The 26,602-nt window shown below is 37.8% G+C and overlaps 1 protein-coding gene across 6 annotated transcripts; it reads left to right on the top strand.

The window, feature by feature from the left end:
* Positions 1-1,511: 1,511 nt before the first annotated feature.
* Positions 1,512-25,475, top strand: LOC132622596 (rab escort protein 1-like). Of its 6 annotated transcripts, none has more exons than XM_060337221.1 (9): positions 1,512-1,781; positions 2,948-3,203; positions 5,202-5,396; positions 16,762-16,972; positions 17,228-17,863; positions 20,101-20,332; positions 20,927-21,081; positions 24,348-24,429; positions 24,622-24,856. In XM_060337221.1, exons 5-8 carry the CDS (start codon positions 17,828-17,830, stop codon positions 24,405-24,407), a joined length of 483 nt encoding a protein of 160 aa, XP_060193204.1. In that variant the 5' UTR covers positions 1,512-1,781; positions 2,948-3,203; positions 5,202-5,396; positions 16,762-16,972; positions 17,228-17,827; the 3' UTR covers positions 24,408-24,429; positions 24,622-24,856. The 6 variants fall into 6 exon arrangements, 2 of the variants coding, with proteins under 2 accessions (XP_060193204.1, XP_060193205.1); XR_009575949.1 differs by having other exon boundaries at positions 1,514-1,781; positions 2,958-3,050; positions 20,915-21,081; positions 24,622-25,475; XR_009575948.1 differs by having other exon boundaries at positions 1,514-1,781; positions 2,948-3,050; positions 20,915-21,081; positions 24,622-25,475.
* The last annotated feature ends 1,127 nt before the right edge of the window (positions 25,476-26,602 follow it).

Genomic DNA, 26,602 nt, shown 5'->3' with positions numbered 1-26,602 from the left:
TTGCATGACCAGACCAGATACTGAGGTGGATTTCATTTACTTCCGCACTTACTATATTATATCTGCGAGACTTACGTTATTTTAATTTCTTCCTCTATTTTCTATTATTTGTGAATATTGAGTTAAGGGTTTGCCTACCGAGGTGGGAAGGGTAGGTGCCCGCACGACTTAGTGAAATTGGGTCGTGACACTAATAAGGAAAAAAAGTAAAAATACTTTAATTCTTGGTACTCCCTCCGTCAATTTTTACTTGTCCAGTATACTAAAACATAGATGTTCAGTTTATAAAATTAAGAGATAATTTAATATTTCATACTTTTTTTTATCCTTATTACTCCATCTGTTCATTTTACTTATCCAGTATACTAAAATTAGACCTCTATTTTTACTTGTCTAGTTTGAAAAATCAAGAGATAATTTATAATTTCATACCTATTTTACCAAAAAAAAAAAAAAAAAAGACAGTCGGTGCACTAAGCTCTTACTATGGGCGGGGTCCGTGGAAGTGTTGAACCACAAGAATCTATTGTACGCAGCCTTACTATGGTTTCCACGGCTCAAACTGGTGACCTACTAGTCACATGGCAACAACTTTACGAGTTACCTAGAGGCTCCACTTTTACATACCTATTTTACCCTTATTATTAATTATTAGATTGAAAAATTGATAGTGGCTGCACTTGATTTCAATTATTTAGATTATTTATAATAATTAAGGGTGATAAATAAAATTGTCATTCTATTTATTGCGGATGTGCCAAGTCAAACATGAATAAATAAAAGGCTTAATGCATATGTGATCCCCTAAACTTGCCCCTTTTTCCATTTTGGCACCTGAGCTAAGTGTTGTTCCTCTTGAACTCCTGAATTTGGCCGCAAGTGTGTGTATCAAACACAATCCGACTTACATAACATATATGGTGAGTTTCAGTTTTTTAGCCTTGCGTGTGAGTGTCAATCGCATCCTACGTGGAAAATTCAACCAATTAAAACACCCCACCCATTTTAATCATACACATCAATTATAAAGTTTTGATTTGGTTTTTATAGTTTTCAGTTTTGGTTTCCAATTTTATTTTCTTATTTTTCAGCTTTTGATTTTCCAGTTTTGGTTTTTTATTTTTAGTTTTAGTTTTCAATTTTGATTTCTTATGTTTCAGTTTCGTTATTTGATTGGTTTAAGTGGTGGTTCTTCACTTGTATAACACAATAACACACTTTTTGTTATCTGATGTATACAATTAAATGGGTGGAGTATTTTAATTGGTTAATTTTTCACGTGAGATGCGATTGACATTCACGCGCATGGCAAAATAATGAAACTCATCATATATGCTATGTAAGTCGGATTATATTTGATAGACACACTTGAAGCTGTCAGAAATTCAATAAAAATAACACTCAATTAAAGTAACAAAATAAAAAAATAAAAAAAAAGATAAATTTAGAGAACCGTATATACATTCAGCCTAAATAAAAATAAATCGAGAGAGTAATCTTTTTCTCCGAAACAAAAATTTCAAAATTTTGACAAGTGTATTTCTTTGGATTACGAAAATCAAAGAACAGAAAGAGAAAAAGGCTCGGGGGAAGTGACAAGTAAGACTCATGCACAGAGCCTCATTACTATCGCCTATCTAAACTTCCTCTTTGGATTACTCTCTTTTTTCTCTGTCAAATCATTTTTATTTCACTTTCACTTCCTGTTTTCTCTTTCACGGCTTCTTCACAGAACCGTACCTCACTGTTCTTGTCATTTTTCAGAACTTCTTAGTATCCAGGTATATATCCTAATCTCTCTCTGTTTTCCCATGATTTTTGTGTTATCAAGCCAAAATCCTGATACGGGTTGGTATAAAAATCAAGTCTTGATTAATCACGTGTTTGTTATCATTAAAAAGAACTGATTTTTTTCATCTAACGTGCTCTGTTTTTTGGGGGAATGTTAAAAGTAATCAGGTCTTGAATTCATGTTTTTGTTTTCACTAAAATGCATTTGTTTCTTTTTCTTTACCCCTGTTTGGATGGGTGTTCCCGGTGTTTCATTATTGTATTATTTTCTTGAAATCATGTTTGTTTTCGTTGTTTTTAAAATTATGTTATATGGTATTGTAAATTCGTTGTAATCCTACCACCCACCCCTACCATCCCACCTCCACGCCAACCTCAACCCCACCCCCCTCTGCTACGCCCACCCTACCACCCACCACCATGCACTACCCCCACCCACCACCCACCCCCACACCACTACCCCTACCCTCACCGCACACCACCCACCCCTCCACCACCAGGGGCGTATCTAGCATGGTAAGTTGGGGTTCAATTGAACCCCTAACTTTCGACGCACAGCGTAAATTTATGTGTAAAAAATTATTAAAATTGTAATAAATAGTAGATATGAACCCATAACTTTAAAAATATAATGGATTCAATACTTAAAATCTAAAACTTGAACCTCTAGAATTTAAATCCTGGATCCGCCTCTGTCCACCACGCCCATCAACCTCCTACTTATCTTTTAAAGTTCTTATTTTATCCTTTACCTTAGTTTTATTAATATATATAGATATATATAAACTAGTTTGTAATTAAGGGTTAAGAGTATTTTATTAAACTTACATGTTATTATACAGTACCATACAGTCAAACCAAACAATAAAAATGTTATTAAACCATAACAAACAATACAGTCCATCCAAACATTGTATTCATTAATATAGTACAATAGAATACAATACCATACTGTACATTATGAAACCAGGGGTAACGACCATCCAAAGGCTTAAAATGCTCTGTTTTCTTTTGGGAATGTTAATAGTAATCAAGTTCTTGTTTTCAATAAAATGCAATGATTTTCTTTTAGATGCTGTGTCTTTTTGGGGAATGTTAACAGTAATCAAGTCTTCAATTCATGTTTTTGTTTCCATTAAAATGCAAATGTTAACAGTGATGTATAGGTCGGTGCATGTATGCCGATCAGAGGCAGGAAAAGAACAAATGGAAGACAGGGAGTACTTGCTTGATGAAACAAGTAACTTTGAGGAAACTAGGTTTGCTCCAGTTATCACATTGTACAAATTTGATGTGTCTGCGCAGTTTGTAGGGAACCTAAATGGTGTATAGAAATGCACGTTTGTGTATGACTCCGATCGTGATCAATCGACCTGAGTTGATGCTAGTCCTAAATGACTTTCAATTGCTGAGTACGTTTCCCCCTTTGAGTATAAATATTCTTGCTTTATTATCATCTTTGGTACACTAGGAAATTTGTCTTTTTACTATTTCCTTCCCATTTATGTGATGTGATGGTGTTCGACTATATATGGAGGGAGTTTGATATATTAATTTGAATTATTCAATATATGAATGATAGCTAACAAAATATTAATGTATTGGTTGGAAAACAGGAAAAATATGTGAGTCAGATGAAACATAATGCTTTTACTTTTTTCCTGTTTACTCCAAACTTAAAGTTGAACTATGGGACACCCATGATGGGTGAGACTAATACTTTACCCAACTTAAATGTGGTGAGTTACTTCTCCTTATTAACAATCTAATTAAAAGAAGAATAAGTTACTTCTCTTTTGTAACTCTTTTAAGAGAAGAAGAGTTATACAACTCTTAATAAGGAGGGAGTTCTAAGTGACATAACACTACTATAAAAGGGAGTCCATTGAGGTTACTCCATACAGCACATTTGAGCTAAAATTCCTTTAGATTAGAGTGTAGTTTCTGTGGAGAAATTACAAGTCTCCAGAAGTGATCTTGTAAGAAACCGTTAAGGCAATTGGTGGTGGTAAGTGGTAACACACAACTGATCCTAGAAAGAAGGTATATATAATTCTGCATAAATCTCCAAGCTTTATCCTTCGATTAATGTTGTAAATAGCTTTTATATGATGCACCCCCTGGTGCTTTTGCAGATGAAATATTTTACCTTCTTCCAAAAATGTTTAGTTTGAGATCGAAAACATCATATCAAAATTTAAGCTTTGACTAGTTTTTTTAATGAATTTGAATTTTTAAAAGTTTTCAGGGTGAGTAAAAAATGGGATGGGGTCCAATATTTTGGTATGACTCAAAAAGGAAAGGTGTCATATAAATTGAGAGGGAGAAAATAGTTCTCTAGTTCTCTTGAATCTTTCAGAAAGATCATGACTGCAAGGTTTTGCAGCTTTGCATGACTGGAGGTCATTGCCGGCTCATAGCTGTGCATGTTGGATTCAAATCAGTACTGGTAAAGTAATTTGGTTTTTTATTATTTTAAAAGTGATGTCAAAATATTCTCTTTTTTCTTATTCTCCTTAAAAGTACATCCCTTCCTTGGTTGAGTCCTTGAATATGCCTGATATCTTTGTTTTCTGGTAATCCATGACTTGTTCTTTTTACTTAAAAGCTACTGCTGCAAGTAGATTTTGAAAAAAGAATGGCTTACATTGGCCTGTAGAAGTTCTAATGCAACTACCATATAGCCATTTTGTGGTTTCAAGGTTTTCTCCCACGGCTAATTCTGCAATGAAAGATCTGTCTAAGGCAAGGAAATTCTTTTCATTGTACTTAATAGAGAGGTCAACATGAAGAAGAATGGCGGCAGAATAATCCTTGAACTATAGGAAATAATCATTGACATAGTTTATGATTAGTTACATAACTAGATTGGGGTTGTAGAGTCCAGTTCCTATACTAACTAGATGTAAAAGTGTGGCTTTATATAATGAAGCCATTCACGTTAATGAGCAGTGAAGAAAGTACCAAGAGAAGCTCACTTTACAGATAACTTCTTTTGTAAAGCTTCTTCAGTATCAGCTGTCAGCCTGTTATAAATTGCTTCAGTCATGGAAAAAAAAAAACAATAAGTCTTGAAATCCATTTAGGCGCCTATTACTCCTGTCTTGAAGTTTCAGACTAATCATAATTGTAGATTCTTCCAACTGGAGCTGCGATTATAATTCAGTGGGGATGCTAAATTCTGTAGTTAAACTTTATATGTTATGGGCTATTGTTACTGTTTGCTGCTGTTTCTTGTGTCATCTCAGTAATTGGGGATCAATTACTTCTCGTTCGATTGATGTAACTGTCATCGTTTCAGCATTGAAAACTGTGTTTCCCGTCACTACCTGCAATTTTTGTGACTCGGTAATGTGCTCCTTTGATTCATTCTCAATGTGCTTACTTAATTCTTTTACTGTTGTATCCAGAAATCCTAAGATGGAGTTTATACCAACATTAACCAATGATCTGCGTGCTATATCTGAGTTGGCACTAAATGTCGAAGAGGAAAGTGGAGGTAAAGATATTAAAAGCCATCAGCCAGAAAAGAAAAGCTGTGTGCCTTTACTGGACCTTAACTCTCTCAGACTCGGAGACTGAAGAAAATGACCAAAATGTGTCAGGTTAAATTCCCTTTTTTGTTTATTTACAGGAATGCCTTTCAATTTCTGTATCAAACAGTTGGATATTGAACATGGAGTATCATAAAAATATTATTAGTATGAGATAGCAACTACGTCATATCTTTTGCTCATCGTTCATGCTGGATACTTATGCATTCACTAACAACTAGATGAGATCATATGAAGTTCATACTGATTAATTTACAGTTAATCAATGGTAATATAGTGGAACTTATTCCTCTATGCATAGGATGTTTCAAACTAGATTGCCTCAGAAGAAGCTATAAAAATTTGTATTGCTGATCACAATAGAGGATACTGGGAATAGATTGTCCTATTTTGAGATGGATTTATACAGACGAGTTACATCTCCCATCCCAATTTATGTGACACTCTTTCTTTTTTAGTCAGTTCTGAAAAGAATGACACCTTTCTATATTTAGTAATAATTTAACTTTAAACTTCCATTTTACCTTTACTAAAATGATGTATAGCCACACAAATATCTATGACTTGTTTTAGACCACAAGTTTCAAAAAGTTCTTCTTTCATTCTTGAACTCTGTGCCCAATCAAGCACCTTCACATAAATTGGGGATGGGGGAGTAGCATTCTAGGCCTTTTATTTCTAACTCCTAATTCTGCATGGAAACATATCAATTGGCACAAGTTCCGACATCTCACGAATTTAGCTAGACATTTCATTTTTAAAGTCTTCCTTAGTGAGTCATACATTTGCATTTCCTTTACCAGTATTTATCAAGCATTCACTAGGGTTCCAAAGAGAATGGCCTCATGCTCTGTATGTTCCGAATCACTCAAGGCTTTCTATCTTACAAGTGCAGCATGATTTTGGCCTTAACTTAATGCAATCTTCATTATTAGCGTGTACGAGCCAAGCTCTATAAAGCGCTACATTAAATTAATTCAACATAACAATATCCGCCCGGGTTTATATTTCCCTTCTAATATCAAGTGATTGATCTGAAAGTAACAAACTAAAAGAAAAAATTTCAACTAAATTCCAATGTTGCATGGGATGATGGAACTTTCACGCGAGGTACTCATCACTAGTAAAGTATATTTTTACCATAGTAGGTATAGTTTTCATTAAGTAGTAGATCGGAGGAACTTTAACGCGATGGTTACTACAGTGGTAACTCTGTGAAATGCACCTAACTAGATATTTTCCGTTGAAATGCAACAAGTTCCTTTTAGGTTACCTATAACGGATCACACTTAATATTAGGTTACTTGTACATTCACTATATATTCACCTTCCATGTATATGTCCATTGTAACTCTGTTGTTTATACTTGTATATTTTGGTTTCCAAAAGGAGAATTATATCTCAATAAATATTTTGGATCTTATTGGTTTAGGAACCTTTGATGACAATGGCTATATGCCCTATCTTAACCATGATAACATTCTCATCTAAAATTTCAAAAGCGTACAATGTTAGAGGTCCGTGCTTTTATAGCCAGCTTTTGGTAATAGATATCAGAATATCCTAGCTAAAGAGAGTTTCTGTGGGTACAGGTCCACGTATTAGTTGCAATGACGATGTATAGTGTCATAATGTTTAGTTGGAAATCCAAATATGCTAAATGGACTAGGTGGAAAAAGCAATGTCATCAACATCTTGCGATATGATCGTACATATTTCACCTTTGATAGAAAGGACTCGAGGCCCACCTGAAAGTTCATGTATCATGGTGGATGGAAGATTTACATAATTTGCCTTTGTACTGTATCTTCTTATCTTGCATGAGGCTGTACTATTGTTAACATATCATCTTTGTTAACATATCATCTTAGTCGATTCTTGTCAAGATAGAATTTTGCTATAATATACTACTTAAAGCTATAGATTTTAAGAGCATTCTCTGAATTTAGACTTTACGTCGGCCAATGAACTTTCTGAAAAGAAATGGACCTTGCGCCTAACTCAACCTGACTAAGTTAGCTCTGAGAAGAGGATTGCCCAGGACCATATAAGGAGTCTATGTCCCCATTCCACAAATGATGTGAGACTCAACACCGCCCGCACGCCTAGAGCTGGATATCTAGAGCGTGGCAATATAATACGGGGCTGAACATCAGATTAAACAAAATTGTGATGTGATTACCATGTAAAGAAATGGATCCAGGACCTTGGGTGTAACTCATCCCCGAAAGCTAGTTCACGAGGGGTGGATTTTCTTAGACTATATATGGAGTCCATGCACTCATCCCACAAACGATGTGGGACTTAACACTTTCAAACGTGGATTTTGTCAGTACGTGATGCGCAATTCTCAATTGTCGCATATCTCCTCTACCGAGCATTTGTTCCTTTTCCTTTTCCTTTTAAAGTCATAACTTCAGCACTAATTGTAAATAGATACTCCCTCCATTTCAAAATAAGTGGTGTTTTTAGCTTGGGCACACCCCTTAAGAAAACTAATCATTCCTAGAAAATAAGATGTAGTTTTACTAACTTACCTTTAATAGATACCTTGAAAAAGACGTAGCTCTTTAGTAGTTTCTTGGTTATATAAAACTCCCTTATTCAAATATGGGAAAGATTGGAATAAGATCATTAATGTCTTCTTGATTATGTAAAACACCACCTATTTTTGAAACAAAATGAAAAGGTAAAAGCACCACTTATTTTGAAAGACGGAGTATAAGTTTATGTTATATTTGTTGTGCTCTTGTGAATTTCCTTTTCTTTTTGGAGTTCCAATTATGTTTCCAGGATTGTAGTTTTAATGCCAATTAATTGATTCATAGACTTCAGTTGCATGCATGGATTTCATTCTTTCTCTTGTCCGTGGTTTTGCAAATGTGAGCGCAATTATATCAATTTATCCCTTATAATTTAGGGATAAGGTACTATTACCCCCCTGAACTTTGGCCGCAGTTGCTAGGACACATCTTACCTTTTCAGGGGTCCTATTACCCCTCGATCTTTTTTTAAACGGAATAGTTACCACCTTGAAACTGGATATCTACTCTCTTATTTGCTTTAGCGTTGGATGTATTGATGAGCCACATTCAAGGAGAGGTGCCATGGTGCATGTTATTTGTAGATGACACTGTCTTGATCGATGAGACGCGAAGTGGGGTGAATGCCAGGTTGGAGGTTTGGAGACAGACCCTAGAGTCTAAAGGGTTCAGGTTGAGTAGTACGAAGACCGAGTACATGGAGTGCAAGTTCAGCGTGATGACAAGTGAGGCGGACGTGGAAGGGAAGTTTGACTCGCAAGTCGTCCTAAAGAGAGGGAGTTTCAAGTACCTTGGGGCCATGATCCAAGATAATGGGGAGATTGACGAGGATGTTACGCATCGTCTTGGAGCAGGGTGGTTGAGATGGAGGTTCGCATCTGGTGTCTTGTGTCACAAGAAGGTACCACCAAAACTTAAAGGGAAGTTCTACAGAGTAGTGGTTAGACCAGTGCTGTTATATGGAGTGGAGTGTTGGCAAGTCAAGAACTCTCATGTCCAAAAGATGAAAGTGGCGGAGATGAGAATGTTGAGATGGATGTGTGGGCTTACTCAAAGAGATAAGGTTAAAAATGAAGTTATTCGAGAAAAGATGGGAGTAGCCTTTGTGGCAGACAAGATGCGAGAGGCGAGACTGAGATAGTTCGGACATGTCCAGCGGAGAGACACAGATGCCCTGGTGATGAGATGTGAGAGGTTGTCGATAATGGGTTGGAGGAGAGATAAAGGTAGGCCGAAGAAGTATTGGAAAGAGGTGATCAGGCATGACATGACAAGTCTTCAGCTGACAGAGGATGTGACCCTAGATAGGAGGGTGTGCAGATCGAGGATTAGGATATAAGGCTAGTGGTATGACCCTAGTTAGGACGGTGTGGAGATCGAGGATTAGGATATAAGGCTAGTGGTAGGACTAGTATTATTTTCCTTCCCAGTAGGATAAGTATTATTTTCGTCATTCTACTTTAGTATTTTCAGTTTTGCCCTATAGTTTCTTGTCCTTGATTTTCTGTTACTATCTGTTATTTCTTGTACTTCGAGTATTTTATTTATCTATTTTTTTTTCCGGATTGTTCTATCATGGTCTTTGATCTTTCACTATTTTATTTTCATACTGCTTTGAATTGCTTGTCCTTATCTGACCTTTTTTTTTGCCATGCTTTCTCTTGAACCGAGGGTCTTCCGGAAACAGCTTCCTTACATTGTCGGGGTAAACTCTGCGTACACTTTACCCTCCCCAGACCTCACATTATGGGATTTCACTGGGTGCGTTGTTGTCGTTGTTGTTGTATGGGAGATTGACATACACTCTCCTTGCCACATGTATATTTTTTTGTTTTCTATTTTTTTAATTCTTTTTGCTTACATGGCAATTTTTTTTAAAAATTGAAAAAATGAATATTTAAAAAAAATCTGAAAATTTGGTTTTTTTAAAACTTGTTTTTTTTTTTTTAAAAGCAAATCTGAAAACATGGATTTTTAAAAAAAATATGGAAAAAAATGGGTTTTTTTAAATGGAAAAGGGTCAAATATACCTCTGTACTATCGAAAAAGGGCTAAATATACCCCTCATTATACTTTTGGTCCAAATATACCCCTGTTGTTATATTGTTGGTTCAAATATACCCGATACTGTTGGTTCAAATATACTCTTACTTCGTTAAAGTTGTCCAAGGTGGACATCCAATCCTATGTGGCATTGACATTTGATGAGGTGGATGACACGTAGCATGCCACCTCATCACCCCTAACCCATTTTACTCCTCCCCTCTATTTGTTCTTCCACCATTGTATTTTTTTCCCCTCCACATAGTTGCCGTTTCTCGCTGCCGATACTGACCGTTCGTCGGACGCCGATCACCCAAAATAATTACCCGTTTCTCTGTTTTTTAATCCAAGCTCTGTGTCCCTCTCTCTATACATAAATGTTTCAGATATACATGTCAAGTCAAGATTTGTAGAAATGGCAGTATGTAATGTGCAAATTTGACTGAGAGAGTATGTCTTACAGAGGATTTATTAAAATTTAGGGGTTGGATTATAATAAGTGATATGTAAATTGGGGTTGTGGGGAAAATTAAGTCAACTGTTAACAACAACAACAACAAGAAGCCCAGTAGAATCCCACCATGTGGGGTCTGGGGAGGGTAGAGTGTACGCAGACCTAACCCCCACCTTAAAAGGTGAGGCGGCTATTTCCGAAAGACCCTCGGCTCAAGAGAGGAAAACAAGACGAAAGGTTAGATAGGGCCAAGCATATAAAAAACAATATGAAAACGAGGAATAACAAAAGCGAGGAAGTCATGGTAGAAAGTAGCATTAACTACCATAGATAAATAAGATAATCAAAGTACAAAGGCCTAACAAATATAAGCAGAAATCAAATGCAGAAATCAAATGGCAATAAACGAATGAGCAAAACTACAACTACTATGGTGAAAGGATAAGCAACCTAGCCTTCTATCCTAATCTGAGTCCTCCATAACCTCCTATCTAAGGTCATGTCCTCGGTAAGCTGAAACTGTGCCATATCCTGTCTAATCACCTCCCCCAATACTTCTTTGGCCTCCCTCTATCTCTCCTGAAACCGTCCATAGCCAACCTCTCACACCTCCGCACTGGAGCCTCTGTGCCTCTCCTTTTCACATGCCCAAACCATCTCAGCCTCGCTTCCCGCATCTTGTCCTCCACCGATGCCACTCCCACCTTATCTCGGATATCTTCATTCCTAATTCTATCCCTCCTAGTGTGCCCACACATCTATCGCAGCATTCGCATTTCCGCGACATTCATCTTCTGAACATGAAAGTTCTTGACTGGCCAACATTCCGCCCCGTACAATAAAGTCGGTCTAACCACAACTTTGTAGAACTTGCCTTTAAGTTTTGGTGGCACTTTCTTGTCACATAGCACTCCGGAGGCGAGCCTCCATTTCATCCACCCTGCACCAATACGATGTGAAACATCTTCGTCGATATCCCTATCTCTCTGTATAATAGACCCAAGATACTTGAAACTTCCTTTCTTTTGAATGGCCTGAGTACCAAGCCTCACTTTCTCGTCAGCCTCATGCGGTACGCCACTGAACCTGCACTCCAAGTATTCTGTCTTGGTCCTACTCAATTTAAATCCTTTAAACTTCAACGCCTGTCTCCAGCCTTCCAGCTTATCGTTAACTCCGCTGCGAGTCTCGTCAATCAGGACTATGTCATCCGCGAACAAGATACACCAAGGCATCTCACCTTGCATTTGTCGCGTCAATTCATCCATCACCAAGGCGAATAGAAACGGGCTGATCCCTGATGCAACCCCATCAGAACAGGGAAGTGCTCCGAGTCTCCTCCTACCGTCCTTACCTTGGTCTTAGCTCCATCATACATGTCTTTTATCGCTCTAATGTACACCACAGGTACACCTTTAGCCTCCAAGCATCTCCATAGGACCTCTCTTGGCACTTTGTCGTAGGCCTTTTCTAGGTCAATGAATACCATGTGCAAGTCCCTCTTCTGCTCCCTATATTGCTCCACCAATCTCCTTATAATATGAATGGCTTCTGTAGTCGAGCGCCCCGATATGAATCCAAACTGGTTCTCTGAAATAGACACACCTCTCCTCACCCTCATTTCCACCACCCTTTCCCATACTTTCATAGTGTGACTTAACAACTTGATACCTCTATAGTTGTTGCAGCTTTGAATGTCGCCCTTGTTCTTGTACAAGGGAATCATTATACTCCACCTCCATTCCTCCGGCATCTTCGCTGTCTTGAAAATGACATTAAACAACTCAGTCAGCCACTCCAAGCCTACCCTACCTGCACTCTTCCAAAATTCCCCAGGAATCTCGTCAGGTTCGGTCGCTCTTCCCCTGCGCATCCTACAAACCGCTCCTTTAACCTCCTCAACCTTTATACTCCCACAATATCCAAAGTCGCGACGCCTATCAGAGTGCTCCAAATCTCCCAACACAATGTCTCTGTCCCCTCCTTCGTTCAAGAGTTTATGAAAGTATGACTGCCATCTTTGTCTAATGTGGGCTTCCTGTACCAACACTTGGCCATCCTCGTCCTTGATGCACTTCACTTGATCCAAGTCGCGTGCCTTCCTCTCTCTCGCCTTGGCCAGCCTAAACAGCTTCTTATCCCCACCTCTGTCCTCTAGTTCTGCATAAAGGCATTCAAAGGCTGCCGTTTTTGCCGCCGAAACTGCCAACTTTGCCTCTTTTCTCGCCAGCTTATACTTTTCCCTGTTCGTCCGCTTCTCTTCATCGTCCTTGCTATCTACCAACTTCACATATGCGTGCTTCTTTTCTTCCACCTTCCCTTGGACTTCTCTATTCCACCACCAATCCCCTTGGTGCCCACCACGGCGGCCTCTTGAGACCCCTAATACCTCTCTAGCTGCTTCCCTAATGCAACTGGCCGTCCTATCCCACATACTGCTCGCATCCCCTTTACTATCCCACGCTCCCATAGCCATCAACTTCTCCCCCATCTCTAGGGCACGAGACAAAGTCAAACTCCCCCACCTAATCCTCGGTCGGTCATCCACGACCCTCTTCTTCTTCTTCCTCCTTATCTGCAAATCCATCACCAATAGTTTATGTTGGGTTGTAAGATTCTCACTCGGGATGACCTTGCAGTCCTTACAGAGGCCTTTATCATCTTTTCTAAGGAGCAAAAAGTTTATCTGCGTCGCAGCCACCGAGCTACGGAAGGTTACAAAGTGCTCCTCCTTCTTCGGAAAACTCGAGTTGGCTATCACCAATCCAAAAGCCTTTGCGAAATCCAGGAGTGAGACTCCTCCACCATTCTTGTCCTTAAAGCCAAATCCTCCATGCACCTCGTCATAGCCCCTCGAAACAGACCCAATGTGTCCATTGAAATCTCCTCCTATGAATAACTTCTCAGTAGGCGGTATACTTACCACCACTTCGTCCAAGTCCTCCGAAAAGCGCCTGTTTTCCTCCTCGTCCAAACCCGCTTGCGGCGCGTAAGCACTAATAATGTTCAAGGTGAACCCTCCAACGACCAACTTAATCGCCATCATCCTGTCATTGATCCTCCTAACCTTTACCACCTGATCTCTAAGCTCACTATCTACTAAGATCCCTACCCCATTCCTATACCTCGACTTACCCGAGAACCAAAGCTTGTACTCGTCCACATCCTTAGCTTTAGGTCCTATCCATTTAGTCTCTTGGACGCAAGCAATATTAATCCTCCTCTTCTTAAGAATCTTAACTAACTCTATGGACTTTCCCGATAACGTCCCAATATTTCAAGACCCTACTCTCAACCTAGAAGCTCCCTCTACCCCCTTAGCCATCCCAACCCTAGCCCCCGTCCCCAACCGAGAACATGACCCTAGTTTACCATCCCTCACCAAAGCCAGTAAAGCAAATATACGCTAGTGAAAGGTTAATCTAAGACAAACAAAGAATCAATACTAAAGCACAAAGTTAGCAAGAGTTTATAAGCGGTGAAATAGGTATTCAATTAGGCGGAGCAGGCAAAATTTAAAAGGCTAAAAGACAGGGAATGGGCTACTGGAGGTACCGACTCCAAGTAAATAAAACCTGTTCACCACTGAAAAATCTCTGTTTGCCGCCGGAAAATTCTGTTCACTGGCCGGAATCACTGTTCACCGCCGGAAAACTTGAGTACCTGCGCAAAAATTGACCGGAAACCTACTGGTGAAGGGTTTCCGGTCGCAGGGTAGAAGAGGGAGGAAAAGAGAAAAAACAAAAAAGGAAGAAGGAAAGAAAAGAGAGAACAAAGGAGAGAGAGAGATCTCTGGCCGGCCAGAAACGTACTACCAGTGGTGGTGGTCGTCGTCGCCGGTTGGGGTGGCTTGGTTGGGGGTGGGTGGCGTGGGGGGGGGGGGGGAGAGGTGCTAAAATTTACCGTTACTGGGAGGTGAGAGAGGAGAGAGGAGAGAGAAACATGGAAATAAATTCAGCTAAGGCAGAATTAAGTTAACTGTCGTTCAACAAAATTTGAAAAGAAAATGATATGTAATGGAGAGTGGATTACTCTCGAGTCTCGAGTTTGAGTAATTTTTGCTCCATATTGAATTTTAATTTGTATAATTGATATACTACTATTTTAATTTCTAGAGCTCTACTATATGACGGTAATGGTGGCAATTATGATGGAGGGGAAGAAATTTTAGTGGGGGAAGAACAAATAGAGGGGAGGGGTAAAATAGTTAGGGGTGATGAGGTGGCATGACACGTGGCATCTACTTCATCAAATGTCAATGCCACATAGGATTGAATGTCCACCTTGGGCAACTTTAACGGAGGAGGGATATATGTGAACCAATAGTATAATGGTAGGGGTATATTTGGACCCAAAATATAACGAGGGGTATATTTGGCCCTTTTCTGATAGTACAGGGGTATATTTGGCCCTTTTCCGTTTTTAAAATGTGAAAAACTGGATTTTTTTTTAAAAATGTCTTAAAAATCTAGATTTTCATGATTTCATTTTTTTTTAGGATACTTCTATTTTTCAAATAAATCTGGAAAAAGTGTTTTTTCTTGTCAAAATGTGAAAAACTGAATGTTTATAAAAATTTGGAATTACTAATTATTTTTTTAAAATGTGGAAAACGCGTTTATTTAAACTAAATCTGGAAAACTAGATTTTTTTTTCACATATAGAAAAAAAATCAGTTTTCCACATTTAAAAAAAAAATCAGTTTAGAAAAAAAAATTTAAGCTTTAATGATAATTAATTAGGTGTAATTAAATGTGAAGTACCCAATTAAAAAATGACACTTGTCAGATTTTATGCTTCTCACTCTCCAAAGAGAGTGAAATGCACTCTCCTTGCCACGTCAGCGCTTAGGGTGGTAATTATTCTGTTTTAAAAAAGTTCAGGGGGGTAATAGGACTCTTAAAAGGGTAAGGTGTGTCGTAGCAATTTTGGCCAAAGTTCAGGGGGGTAACAGTGCCTTATCCCTATGATTTAGTAGTGTTTAATGATCTGCTTTTTTCTCTGTTTCAAGAAGAAGGTGCATCCCCTCATCTATGATATTATTTGATTTATTTCTAGGAAACTGGCACCTTGTTTTTTTTCCCAGCTTAACTTATTGATAAATGATGATTTGGAAGATAATAGTTGGAAGCATTAAATGCTTTTCTAGGAGTGAAATGTGAGAACTTTAGCCCTAAAATATCATCTTTAGTTCCATAATAAAACGACAAAGTGTATCAAGAGTAAAAATCTATTCATATCTTTATAGATGTAATTACAAATTTGATTCCATATGTAGCTTATTTTGTTAAAAATATCGGGTGTCCAAGTAGATGCTGATAAAGGAAGTAAAACATAGTGCAATAACAGTACTTTGATGATTGTCTGAAACAAGTTTCCTTCTATAGTACAAGGAGGAGCAGCTCCTTCTATTAGCATGTTGAGTTATTGAGTCACCATTTCAGTCTAATGAAATTGTTCGTGCTTAGTTTATTCTTACTTGCTAAAGGATGTGAAATTATACTAGGTCGAGTCGAAATCATTTAATTTAATTTAATGATTTTTTGGCATATTTGAATGATTTGTTTGGTGTTTTGTGGAATTTGCCTAATTTGTGGTGTTAGTTACCCAGAAGGGCCAAAATGGAGATATGGGAACTATTTGGGATCAATAAAAGAAGGTGGTGCTGAGAAATGAAGGTCCAGCGCGCCACACTGGTGTTTCAGTGCTATGCAGCAAAACCAGTGCGCCACGAGCTACCCAGCGTGACAGATTGGACCTTCTCTTCTGGGCACCTTCTTTGATTGCTCATCCGCTCCAAGTAGCTTTAAAATTCCTTCTTTTGTCTCCAAATTGTCCCTTAGCTATATTTCTGACCTTCTTGGTACCTAACGCAAAGCTATATATAAATGCATATCGGATAGAGAATTACTAACAAAAAGTCAAAAGAAGAGAATATTATATTGATAAATTTAGTGGAAGATTGCTCTCTGATTTAGAACTGAGCTAAACACAACAGTGCAATAAAAAACTTGTTAATTCTATTTACCATATTTTAGGAAGTGGAGCGAAGTATCTGCCTTAATTGCCATCCTGTATGGACTTATTTTCTTGTCTACATATCTGTCTCAGTATCTTATGCTGCAAGGTGAATTGCGGACATAACTTAATTGCTTTACAGAAAAGAAATCATTCTTTTGTACGTTTGTGCTTGATATGTTAATTTTTTTTATCTGTTGAAGGAATAGTTAATGTCTGATGTGGCAATGGTTAGTTGCTGGCAATTTCGGCTGTAATTATCAGATATACCACAACTTTTAAATTAACATGTATGAATGTAAGAGTTTTTGCTGTGATAAAAGCTTAGACGCTTGCTAAAAGAATTATGTCTATGTAGAGAACAAGAAACGGAGGGCAGCAAAAACGGAAGAGATAGCAAGACTCTCTTCAGAAGATCTTGCCAAGTACTTTGACCTTCCAATTGTTGAGGCTTCAAAAATTTGAAGATTGGAGTTATAGTACTCAAAAAGAAATTCAGGGAGTTCGGTATCCCTCAATGGCCATGTCGGAAGATCAAATCTCTAGATAGTCTCATACTTGATCTCCAGGTCTCCTCTTCAGCTCGTGTATATTTGCTCCTTCTGCGTTGAATATATTTCTTTTTTGTTTCCTCGCTTTTAGTAAATAGCTAAACGTAGGAGATTGGTCAATATTACTATATGGCTCGACCAAACATTCTATTCTCTCTCTTATTCAGTGCTAGAAGAAACTATTTTGATATTATTCTGATATTGGTTCACAAGTTGGATAACTTAAAAATGTTTCTTATATTGGTTTTACTGCCTGGATGTATGTTTTTGTAGAAAGAGATGCAACAACAACAGGAGGAAGATGAGTTAGCAGCTATCTCAATTGAAGAGAGAAAGAATGATAGAATGTGAAAGAGAAAGCATTCAAAAGAAGCCCTTCATGGACATACCCGGAAGAAACAAAAATGTTTAGACCAGTTATCTTCAAGAGAAGATATAAAACCAGAGTCCTTGAGAACCGATGTCGAAAGTTATCGCTGTTATAAAGTATCAGACATTAGATAGTTAAAGGAGTACATGAGAAAATGTATTTGTTAAAAAGGAAAACATACTCAGCAATCGAAAGCCACTGGGGACTAGCATCAACACTGGTCGATTGATCGCGATCGGAGGCATACACAAACATGCATTTCCATACACCATTTAGGTTCCCTACAAACTGCGCAGACACATCAAATTTGTACAATGTGATAACTAGAGCAAACCTAGTTTCCTCAAAGTTACTGGTTTCATGAAGCAAATACTCCCTTTCTTCCATTTGTTCATTTCTTTCGTCTGATCGGTATACATGCACCAATCTATACATCACTGGATACAGAAAGTTCTGGAAAATGACAGGAGCTGTGAGGGTACGATTATGTGAAGAAGCCATGGATGAAAGAACAGAAACAGAATCGCCTTTCTCTCTCTGTTAGTAACAGTTTCCTATTTTCTGCTATTCCCTTTTGTTTTTCTTATCCTTTGCTTATGTCGTATCCTTGTTCCATTCCATAAACAGTTGGAACCTGTAGCATTAGTTGATTGTGTGATTTCCATATGATTGTGATGTCTCAGCCTAATAAAGTAGGAAGTCTTATAAAAAAAATAGTAGGAACTAAGAAGCTTTTCATTAGATTGAAAACATGCCAAAAGCAGAGAATTTACTTCTCCAATATGACATAGTTCTTTAAACAAATTGAACCGGGAGCATAATTGTTTGTTTTTTTTTTTTTTTTTTGGCTTTTCACATATGGAGGATTATTGTTTGTTCTATTCTCAGGCCAAAGTAGTTTAGTGCTTTTATATGTTACTTCTGATTTACATGGCATCAATGTAGTGACTGTATGATGCCTGCTATTGCAAAGGAGTTCTGACAAATTACTACATCCTATTTTTTTATTGTTGATTAGTACATCCGTCCATGGTCTAGACATGGATCTTATAATTGTGGTGTAAGTGATCCAAAAAAAAATTGTGGTGTAAATTATAAGCTTATTAGAGTTCTCTCACATATAAATCCATAGATTATCTTATTAATAAAATTTATGTTCCTTAACATTGTAATGGTCAATAAATCATTACTTTCAACAAATGCGAATGGTTTATGAATTTTAACTGTTTACGGTTGTGTATCCAGCAATGGAATGGCTTATGAATATTAACTGTTTACAGTTGTATGCCTAGAATTTGGGATTTCACTCGGAGTCAATTTTTATTTTTGTTTTTACTATACGTTAGATTCTACTCCTTTCTTCCCAATTTATGTGACACTCTTTCCTTTTTAGTCAATTCCAAAAAGAATGACACATTTCTATGTTTAGTAGCAACTTTAAAATTTTCATTTTACCCTTAGTGAGATGATTAATAGCAACACAAATATCTATTGCTTCTTTTAGACCACAAGTTTCCAAAGTCTTGCTTCATTTCTTAGGACATGGTTATAGGAAAAAACAGAGGTTGGTAGATCTAAAAAGTCTTGCTTTATTTCTTAAACTCCGTGTCCTGTCAAACACCTTCACATAAATTGTGACGAAGGGAGTAGCTATTATTTATCTGACATAGTAATGAATGTTTCTTTTTAGAAAAGGATTATTGTATATGCAGTAGCAATGGCAGATTCTGATCAAGAGAATGGAGATGCCTAGAGAAGTGTTCTTAAGACAAATGATGGTGTTGGTCGATTGGCCCTTTATCACTCATCCATTGGCAGATTATTCTCACCCTTCCTTTGTGCTTAAAACAGTTATAAAAAATCATGAAAGTACCTCTTCTATTATTATTTTTACAGAAAATCCATCATAAGGAAGTGAAAGAGGCACATAACATAGGACTGAAGAGCGCTAGAGGTCTTAAATTTGCAGTTGGATGACGTATCAGCTCCCCCAGGCCCCAGCATGTAACTTAGGAGCATGTAACTGAGGGAGCTTAGCTCTAGCTGCAAAGTCTGTTGAACAGTTTTGCAGCTAGTTGTTGGCCTTGATTTTTTATTCCTCAGAATGTTAGCTATACATTTGTGATGAGTTGCAAGTTAGCCTTACTGCTTTACAGTTAGAAATGTTGATGAGCTTACTTGTAGTAGTGGAAGAAGCTCATTTCAAGCAGTCGGGGAGGATTCACACTGTTGTTTGCCTCCTGAAATATTACTGTTTAGGCAAACTAAATTGTTCTTTAACTTTGACGACTGCAATATGAGTTTAACTTTAATTTTTCTATAAGTGAATGAGCTCAGCTTTTTACGTGTCAAATAGAAGATATTTTCTTGATTGGGTTTCTCTTCTGTTACCTTTTCTTCTGTAATAAAAAAACAATCTCTGTGTCTTGATTTCGTCATTCATTATTTACGTTGTATTCAGAAATTTGAAAAATGAAGTTCTGATTGTGCTAAACATTTGATTCACTGTTTATCGTATCCATTCTTCAGTACTCGTTAATTGATGTTTAATTTTCTGGATTTCTTTGAATTGTTGTTCTCATTAGTAGTCTTCCCTGAGGCTAATATTCTATCTTCAACTTGTTTCGAGGTTCTTCGGATACCTGTTTATTCTCTCCTTATGGACAGGGTTCAAAGAGATGCTAGTCTTGTTCCTATAAGACTTCAACCGTGCTTGTTTGGTGCAACTAAGTTTTGTAAAGTTCATGAGTTGACATGCCGTTTCATGATTTCACAGGCTAGTGGGAGTTACAAGGGTGTTTGCTTGGCTTCTGAACAAGAATTGTTCAGCAATAAGCTGATATTAGCTCCATCTTTTGTGGTTCAATCCCCACCACCTCATTCTTCCCCTGATGCTTGTGATTTTGGCTCGGGAAATACTACTGAGAAGCTGGCGAGGAGTATATGCATCTCAAAGCACTCTTTGAAATTGGATGTAGCCAATTGTTTGGCATTTTTTCCTCCTAGATGTGAGATAGATGCCCAACCCACTTTTGTTTTTTAAGTGATTTAAATATTTGATTGTTTTTACCTTATCAATTTTTTTCCAGCTCTCTTCCCTGAGCACAGCAATCCACGTGCTTCAGTTGAGTAGCAGTGTAGCTATAATATACTAACCACTATTCTAATGCTGTACGGACTTCTGACACATCACTGTTAACATATCACTCTTCATAATTCGTGATCTTTTTTAGGATGTGCTCTTTAGTCCGCCTTCCACTATTAGAATTTTATTGCTCACATTAACTACTTCTCTTCATAAGTCAAAAAATTACATTAGTAGACTCCAAGTTGGTATGTGCAAGTTGTATATATGACTCAACCTATGTCATCCACAGTCATATGTCAAGTTTGTTCAGCTACCTATAACAAATATTCCCCGTCAAGCTTTCGAAACCATGTTGAAAACACGAAGAAGTGGTTTCAGTAGTTTGATTGTAATATCTCTAAATATAGTAGTAATTGGTACTATTAAATTGAATGGAATTGGAATTACAAACTTCCGGTAAATTCTTTAGTACTTAGTACCCTCTCTCAATTGGTTATGTTAGGATGATGTTCAGGGGAAGAAGCTGTTACATGCAGCCATCAATGTGCTGTTCGCATTCCTGTTTCTGGAAGTTCTGGAGATAGTAATTCTGCAGATGACCAAATTGAAACTGGGGATGCAAAACCTGCTTTACTTTGGAGTGCCTTGTACACTCAAGAACTTGCTAAGGTATCTGCTATACCTTTTTATACCTTGTTTTGTTTTTGGTTTGCTCTACACAGGCTCTTCCATTTTGTTTTAACAAGGATTTTCCCCAGTTCTTGTTTCATTTTGCTGAGGTTTTAATATTGCTTTTGTTTGTAAAAGCACTGAAACAACTGTCATGATCGTTTCACTTTGGGCCTGTGCTGTCAGTCAATTTTGTTTCCTTTAGGGTTATGAATTATCTTTCCTTAGATTCTTCTGCACATTTTGATATAGATTATCAATTGATCATAAAGGAATGTCCAACATGTGATTAGTACTGAGCATAGTACATTAGTTGGTTAACATATAGGAATTAATTACTCTTGAAGTTTATCAATCCAGTCTTTTGTGTAAAATTGCAAGTCAGACTGGAGCAGTTTGATTACTTATCACCCAATTCGCTCATTATTTGTCCCAAAGGAAGGCTGTATTATTTATATCCCGGGATTAGATCCCATGGATACGTGTGAGAATTACCCCTATCAGAAAGTGAGAATTATCCTTCTGATCCCCACTTATAAATAGGGCTAGCTTCAATTCTGTTCCTCCTTCCTTCTTGCTCTCCATCTCTCTCCAATACAGAGCCTTTCTAGTTACATATTGCTACCTCCAGCGACTCCTCTTTCATGCAGATTGCTTTACCCTGCCGCTGGTTGATCCAACCCCTCAAGAGAAAAAAGGCCATTGTAGCTGACTTATACCCTTTCGTGCATCCAATCTCCTCGTCTTGTTCCCTCCCTTCAGCCGATCGCTGTTTCTTTCCTTTCATTTGTCTTCCTTGTATTTATTTCTCCTTCCCTTTTCTTTTGTTTTCCCTTCGTTATTCTTCTCCTCAGATATCATTTTACATTTTTTCTTTCTATGTCCTGAAATATATAAACTTTGCTAACTGATATTCTGCATCACAACATATTATACCTAATTTTCTCCTATAGGATAGACCAAGTTACTCTACCTGTTCCAAGCTAACATTAGCAGAATAATAAAGAACAGAGAAGTAAGGACACTGTATTTTTACGTGGAAACCACCCGACTTACAAAGGGTGAAAAAACCATGACCTACACCTCTGTAGGAATTTTCCCAAACTCCAATACAACTGTGAGTCAATTCAAGTTACAAACTCTGTAACCTAAGAACTAAACTCTAATTCCTATCTCACTAACCTCCCTAGACTAATATTCCCACTTCAAGTTGCCATCAGCTTGAAGCTGAATTTGACAAACGTTTATACCTATCACTATTGCTCTTAGGAAAGTTGGTAAAGGTACAACTCAATAAAACAATCCTAATACCATATTCTATAATTGAAGACCATAAAACATAACTCTATGAAACAGGTTCTTCAATCTTCTTCTCTGTATCAAGTCGCACTTCAGGAATTAACACTCTCAATTATTGCATTGACTGTGTTCGCTCAATTTCTGATTTCCTCTGTATGTGAGTGCGTAAGATTCTTCGTGAAAGGACTTGAATATGTATAGCTTTTGGTGTGTATCAAGTCGGCGGAACACAAACCCTACATGATGAGGCCTATTATGAGAATTAGGGTTTGAGTTGACTTAGGTTTCTTGCATTCACGCGCCTTCAGTATTCCTATAGGAGTCTGAAGTGTATCTTGATAATTATGGCAAGAAATCCTATAACTTGTCCGCCAAATCCTTATCTCATAGAATCTTCTTACTTCAAGAGTTTTACTCGCAGCAAGACTCTGAGCTGGAACATTTCATGGACCTGGTTCATTCAACTTTATCTCGCATCTGTGTCTGAGATGGAACATGTTCACAGACCTAGTTCATTCACTTTGTCAATCATCAAAACATTCACGTGCTAGTGTCAACAAATTCCCCCTTTTTGATGATGACAAACCCGTGTCCCTGAAGCCTCTGGGCAACCTGTTCCAAACATCTTACAGCCTAGAAATGAACACCAACACTAAGATTGAACCAGGTTAGGTCTGACTGGTAAGATTGAACCAGGTTAGGTTAGGTCTGACTGGTGAGATTTGTTAGCAACTGAGAGGATCGTGTCCAGAGACAAGCTCTTTCTAGATCAAATTTTGTTTTAGTGAGTTTTGAACTAATTTCGCTGGACTTTTCTCTTTCAAAATGCAGCTGATTTTTTATTCCTTTCGGTTCAGATTCAGCCCTAAGTAGTTCATTGCTAAGTTCGGATTTTCCAGTTTTAATAGTTAGCTTTAGAACTTCAGATTGGAGTGCCACAACTGATGAACCAAAGTTGAGTTACTTGTTCTGTCAAGAAGCAATTTTCCATTTCAGGTTTGTCTTTACTAGCTTCAACATCTATGAATTCATTTTTTAAGCTAGTTAAGGCAATAAGTAACTCAACCCTCTTTGCACTCTTTTCTGCTAAGTTGCTCGTTCAATTTCTGATTTCCTCTCTATGAGTGTGTAAGATTCTTACAGAAAGGACAACTATATATAGCTTTTGATGTTGGGTAAACAAAAACCCTACACGATGAGGCCCATTATGAGAATTAGGGTTTGAGTTGACATAGGTTTCTTGCATTCATGCGGCTTTAGTATTCTTTTAGGAGTCTGAATTTTATCTTGATAATTATGGCAAGAAATCTTGTAACTTGTCCGCCAAGTCCTTATCTCACAGAATCTTTTTACTTCAAGAGTTCTAGTTGCAGCAGGACTTTGAGCTGGAACATGTTCATGGACCTGGTTCAAACTCTTGGTTCATTCAACTTTATCTCGCATCTGTGTCTAAGATAGAACATGTTCATAGACCTGGTTCATTCACCTTGTTCATTCACTTTTTCAATCATCAAAACATCCGCGTGCTAGTGACAACACTAACTAAGCACAATCTTGTGTTCTCTACTTTTTTTAACCATTTTGCAGTTCTTCTATTGCACATTATATACTTCATGGTTGAAAATTATGGGTAATTAGTGTTAGATTGCTGGATGGATATGAAATAGTGATGGAAAATCGAATATTATAGTGTTGTTAATAAATCTAGTTTCTTACCAATCATAAAACACCCGACTGGTAATTTAATCCAATAGTGTAAAACGCAAGATTGGATTACTGTTAAGGTAGCACATGATTAAGCCAACTGTACCAAACGGAAAACGCAGCATATCAGGTATGATCCACCTTAAAATCCCCAAATAATTATTCATTTATCCATGAACTAATAATCTCATTTATCAATGATCCCTGAGTTTGCGATATATGCCTGGCGAGTTGGCCTGATTTTTTCATTTTTTGTCCCTCAGTTTCAGGATGTACTGGATAACATCATTTGTAGCCCATGCCAGATGGGAGTATTACCATGATCTTCTGGGTGCTACAGAAAAGGTAACATGCATTCCACTCTTCTTAAATAAACCTGTTTTATGTTGGGCCGTATCATCTTTCCCCCTGATCCTGCCCTTTTTTTCTTTTTTCGTCTTGTGCCCTCTTTGCCATGGCCCGTTCTCATGCATTTAGGAGAAGGGTAGATATTCAAGACATTATTCGATTTGGTGTTCTTGTGCTATTTTTGTGCAGATATATCGAGAGTTGTATTCTGGTGAAGAATTCTTTCCCAAGTCAACCTCGTCGGAGGAGGGTGCTGGCCAAGAGCTTGAGGACTAGACACCAATATTAATGCTGCTGGACATTTTTCGTTTTAGCTGACAAAAGGGCGGCTGAATAATACATTTTACATTGACGATGACAACAAGAATATCGTTGAAGTGGGTTTTGTCCCTATATATACCATTATTAAAGTGCTTATACGAAACACTTTTGTTGTGGTAAGAGTAGCATCTTTAGCCTTCGTTACTTTGGCTAAAGATTTTGTTTATTTGTTGCAATTATTTTTGGCGGTTCTACTGAGTGGTGGTTCGACCAACTATGTTGTATGGGGTGGAGTGTTGGCCAGTCAAGAACTCTCACATTCAGAAGATGAAAGTTGCAGAAATGAGGATGTTGTGATGGTTGTGTGGGCTTACTAGGAGAGATAGATTAGAAATGAAGATATTTGGGACAAGGTGGGAGTGACCTCAATGGAGGATAAGATACGGGAAGCGAGACTGATATGGTTCGGCCATGTGCAGAGGAGGTGTACGGGCACCTCGGTGCGGAGGTGTGAGGGGTTGGATATGAACGGTTTCAGGACAGGTAGAGTAAGGTCGAAGAAGTATTAGGGAGATGTGATTAGACAGCACAAGGCGCAAGTCGAGGTTATGGAGGACACTGATTAGGGTAGAAGGTTATTAGGTAGTTGAACGTTGTCCTACTTACCTTTTCATACTAGTAGTCGTAGCATTACTCTTGTAGTTTCTTGTCTTTCGATTTTTGCTACTACATGTTGTTTCTTGTATTTCGGTTATCGTATTAATTTGTTGTAGTGACAGCTATTTTTTTCAGACATCTTTATCATGCTTTTTCTCGTATTTCGCTATGACTTTCTACCGGAAAAAACCTCTCTACCTTTTAAGGTAGGAGTAAGGTTTGCGTACACTCTACCCTCCCTAGACCTCACTATGTGAGATTTCACTGGGTATGTTGTTGTAATTATTTTTTGCGATTGTTGATTTGAGACTCCCTGAGACTTGAGTTTTACCTGGGAACTGTTTCTTATCTTCAAACTTGAACTGATGTCAATTATCAACTAATAGTAGTTCTTTTATAGTAGTAGTACTTGTGAAACTACAGAGTACCTCTTGTTAGGCATGTTTAATATCATTAGTTGGTCAACAGTCTTAACTATATTTTTAAGAATATCACTGATCACATCACGTACAATAATGTAGCTAGCTTTCCTTTTTGTATTTCTTGTGCTTTTATACCATGAGAGATAAGATTAGAAATGAAGTGATATGGGACAAGGTAGGAGTGACCTCCGTGGTGGACAAGATGCTAGAAGGGAGGTTGAGGTGATTCAGACACATGCAGAGGAGATTCGCAGATGCTCCCCTAAGGAGGTGTGAGAGGCTGGTCGTGGTTGGGCTGAGAAGAGGGAGAGGTAGGCCTAAGAAGTCTTGGGAAAGAGGTGATTGGGCAGGAAATGACGCAGCTATAACTTACCGAGAATCGAGGATGTGACCCTGGATAAGAGGGTGTTGAGATCGAGTATCAAGGTAGAGGGTTAGTAGGTGGCGAACATATTTCTTTTCCGTACTAGGAGTAGTATTATCTTTATTACGTTTGCTTATTCTTAGATCTCTAGTACTATCTGATTGTTTCTTTTACTACGTTATCCTAGCATCTTGTTGTTATTATTGCTCATTATTACTGATGCTTTTTCATCTCTTCTTAAGTTTTATCGGAAACAGCCTCTCTACCTGAAGGGTAGAGGTAAGGTTTGCATACACTTTACCCTCTCCAGACCCCCACCTGGTAGGATTATACTGGTATGTTGTTGTCCTTTCGTGTTCAATATATGTCACTTTCTTAATTTATCACTTAAGATAATATTCAAAGATTTTAATTTCTTATGGGACTTACAATAACAAGTAAAAATATTTTAAGAGGGATTTATCTA

The sequence above is a fragment of the Lycium barbarum genome, chromosome 12 (assembly GCF_019175385.1).
Source record: "Lycium barbarum isolate Lr01 chromosome 12, ASM1917538v2, whole genome shotgun sequence".
Lineage (NCBI taxonomy): Eukaryota > Viridiplantae > Streptophyta > Magnoliopsida > Solanales > Solanaceae > Lycium > Lycium barbarum.
This window is presented reverse-complemented; position numbering and strand designations above follow the sequence as displayed.

Coding starts and splice junctions, on each gene's coding strand:
- LOC132622596 (XM_060337222.1), top strand. CDS start 17,828: ATGAAAGAACAGAAACAGAATCGCCTTTCTCTCTCT. Junction 17,864..20,100: donor AGAATCGCCTTTCTCTCTCT/GTTAGTAACAGT, acceptor ATGATTTCACAG/GCTAGTGGGAGTTACAAGGG. Junction 21,082..24,347: donor ACACTCAAGAACTTGCTAAG/GTATCTGCTATA, acceptor TTTGTCCCTCAG/TTTCAGGATGTACTGGATAA.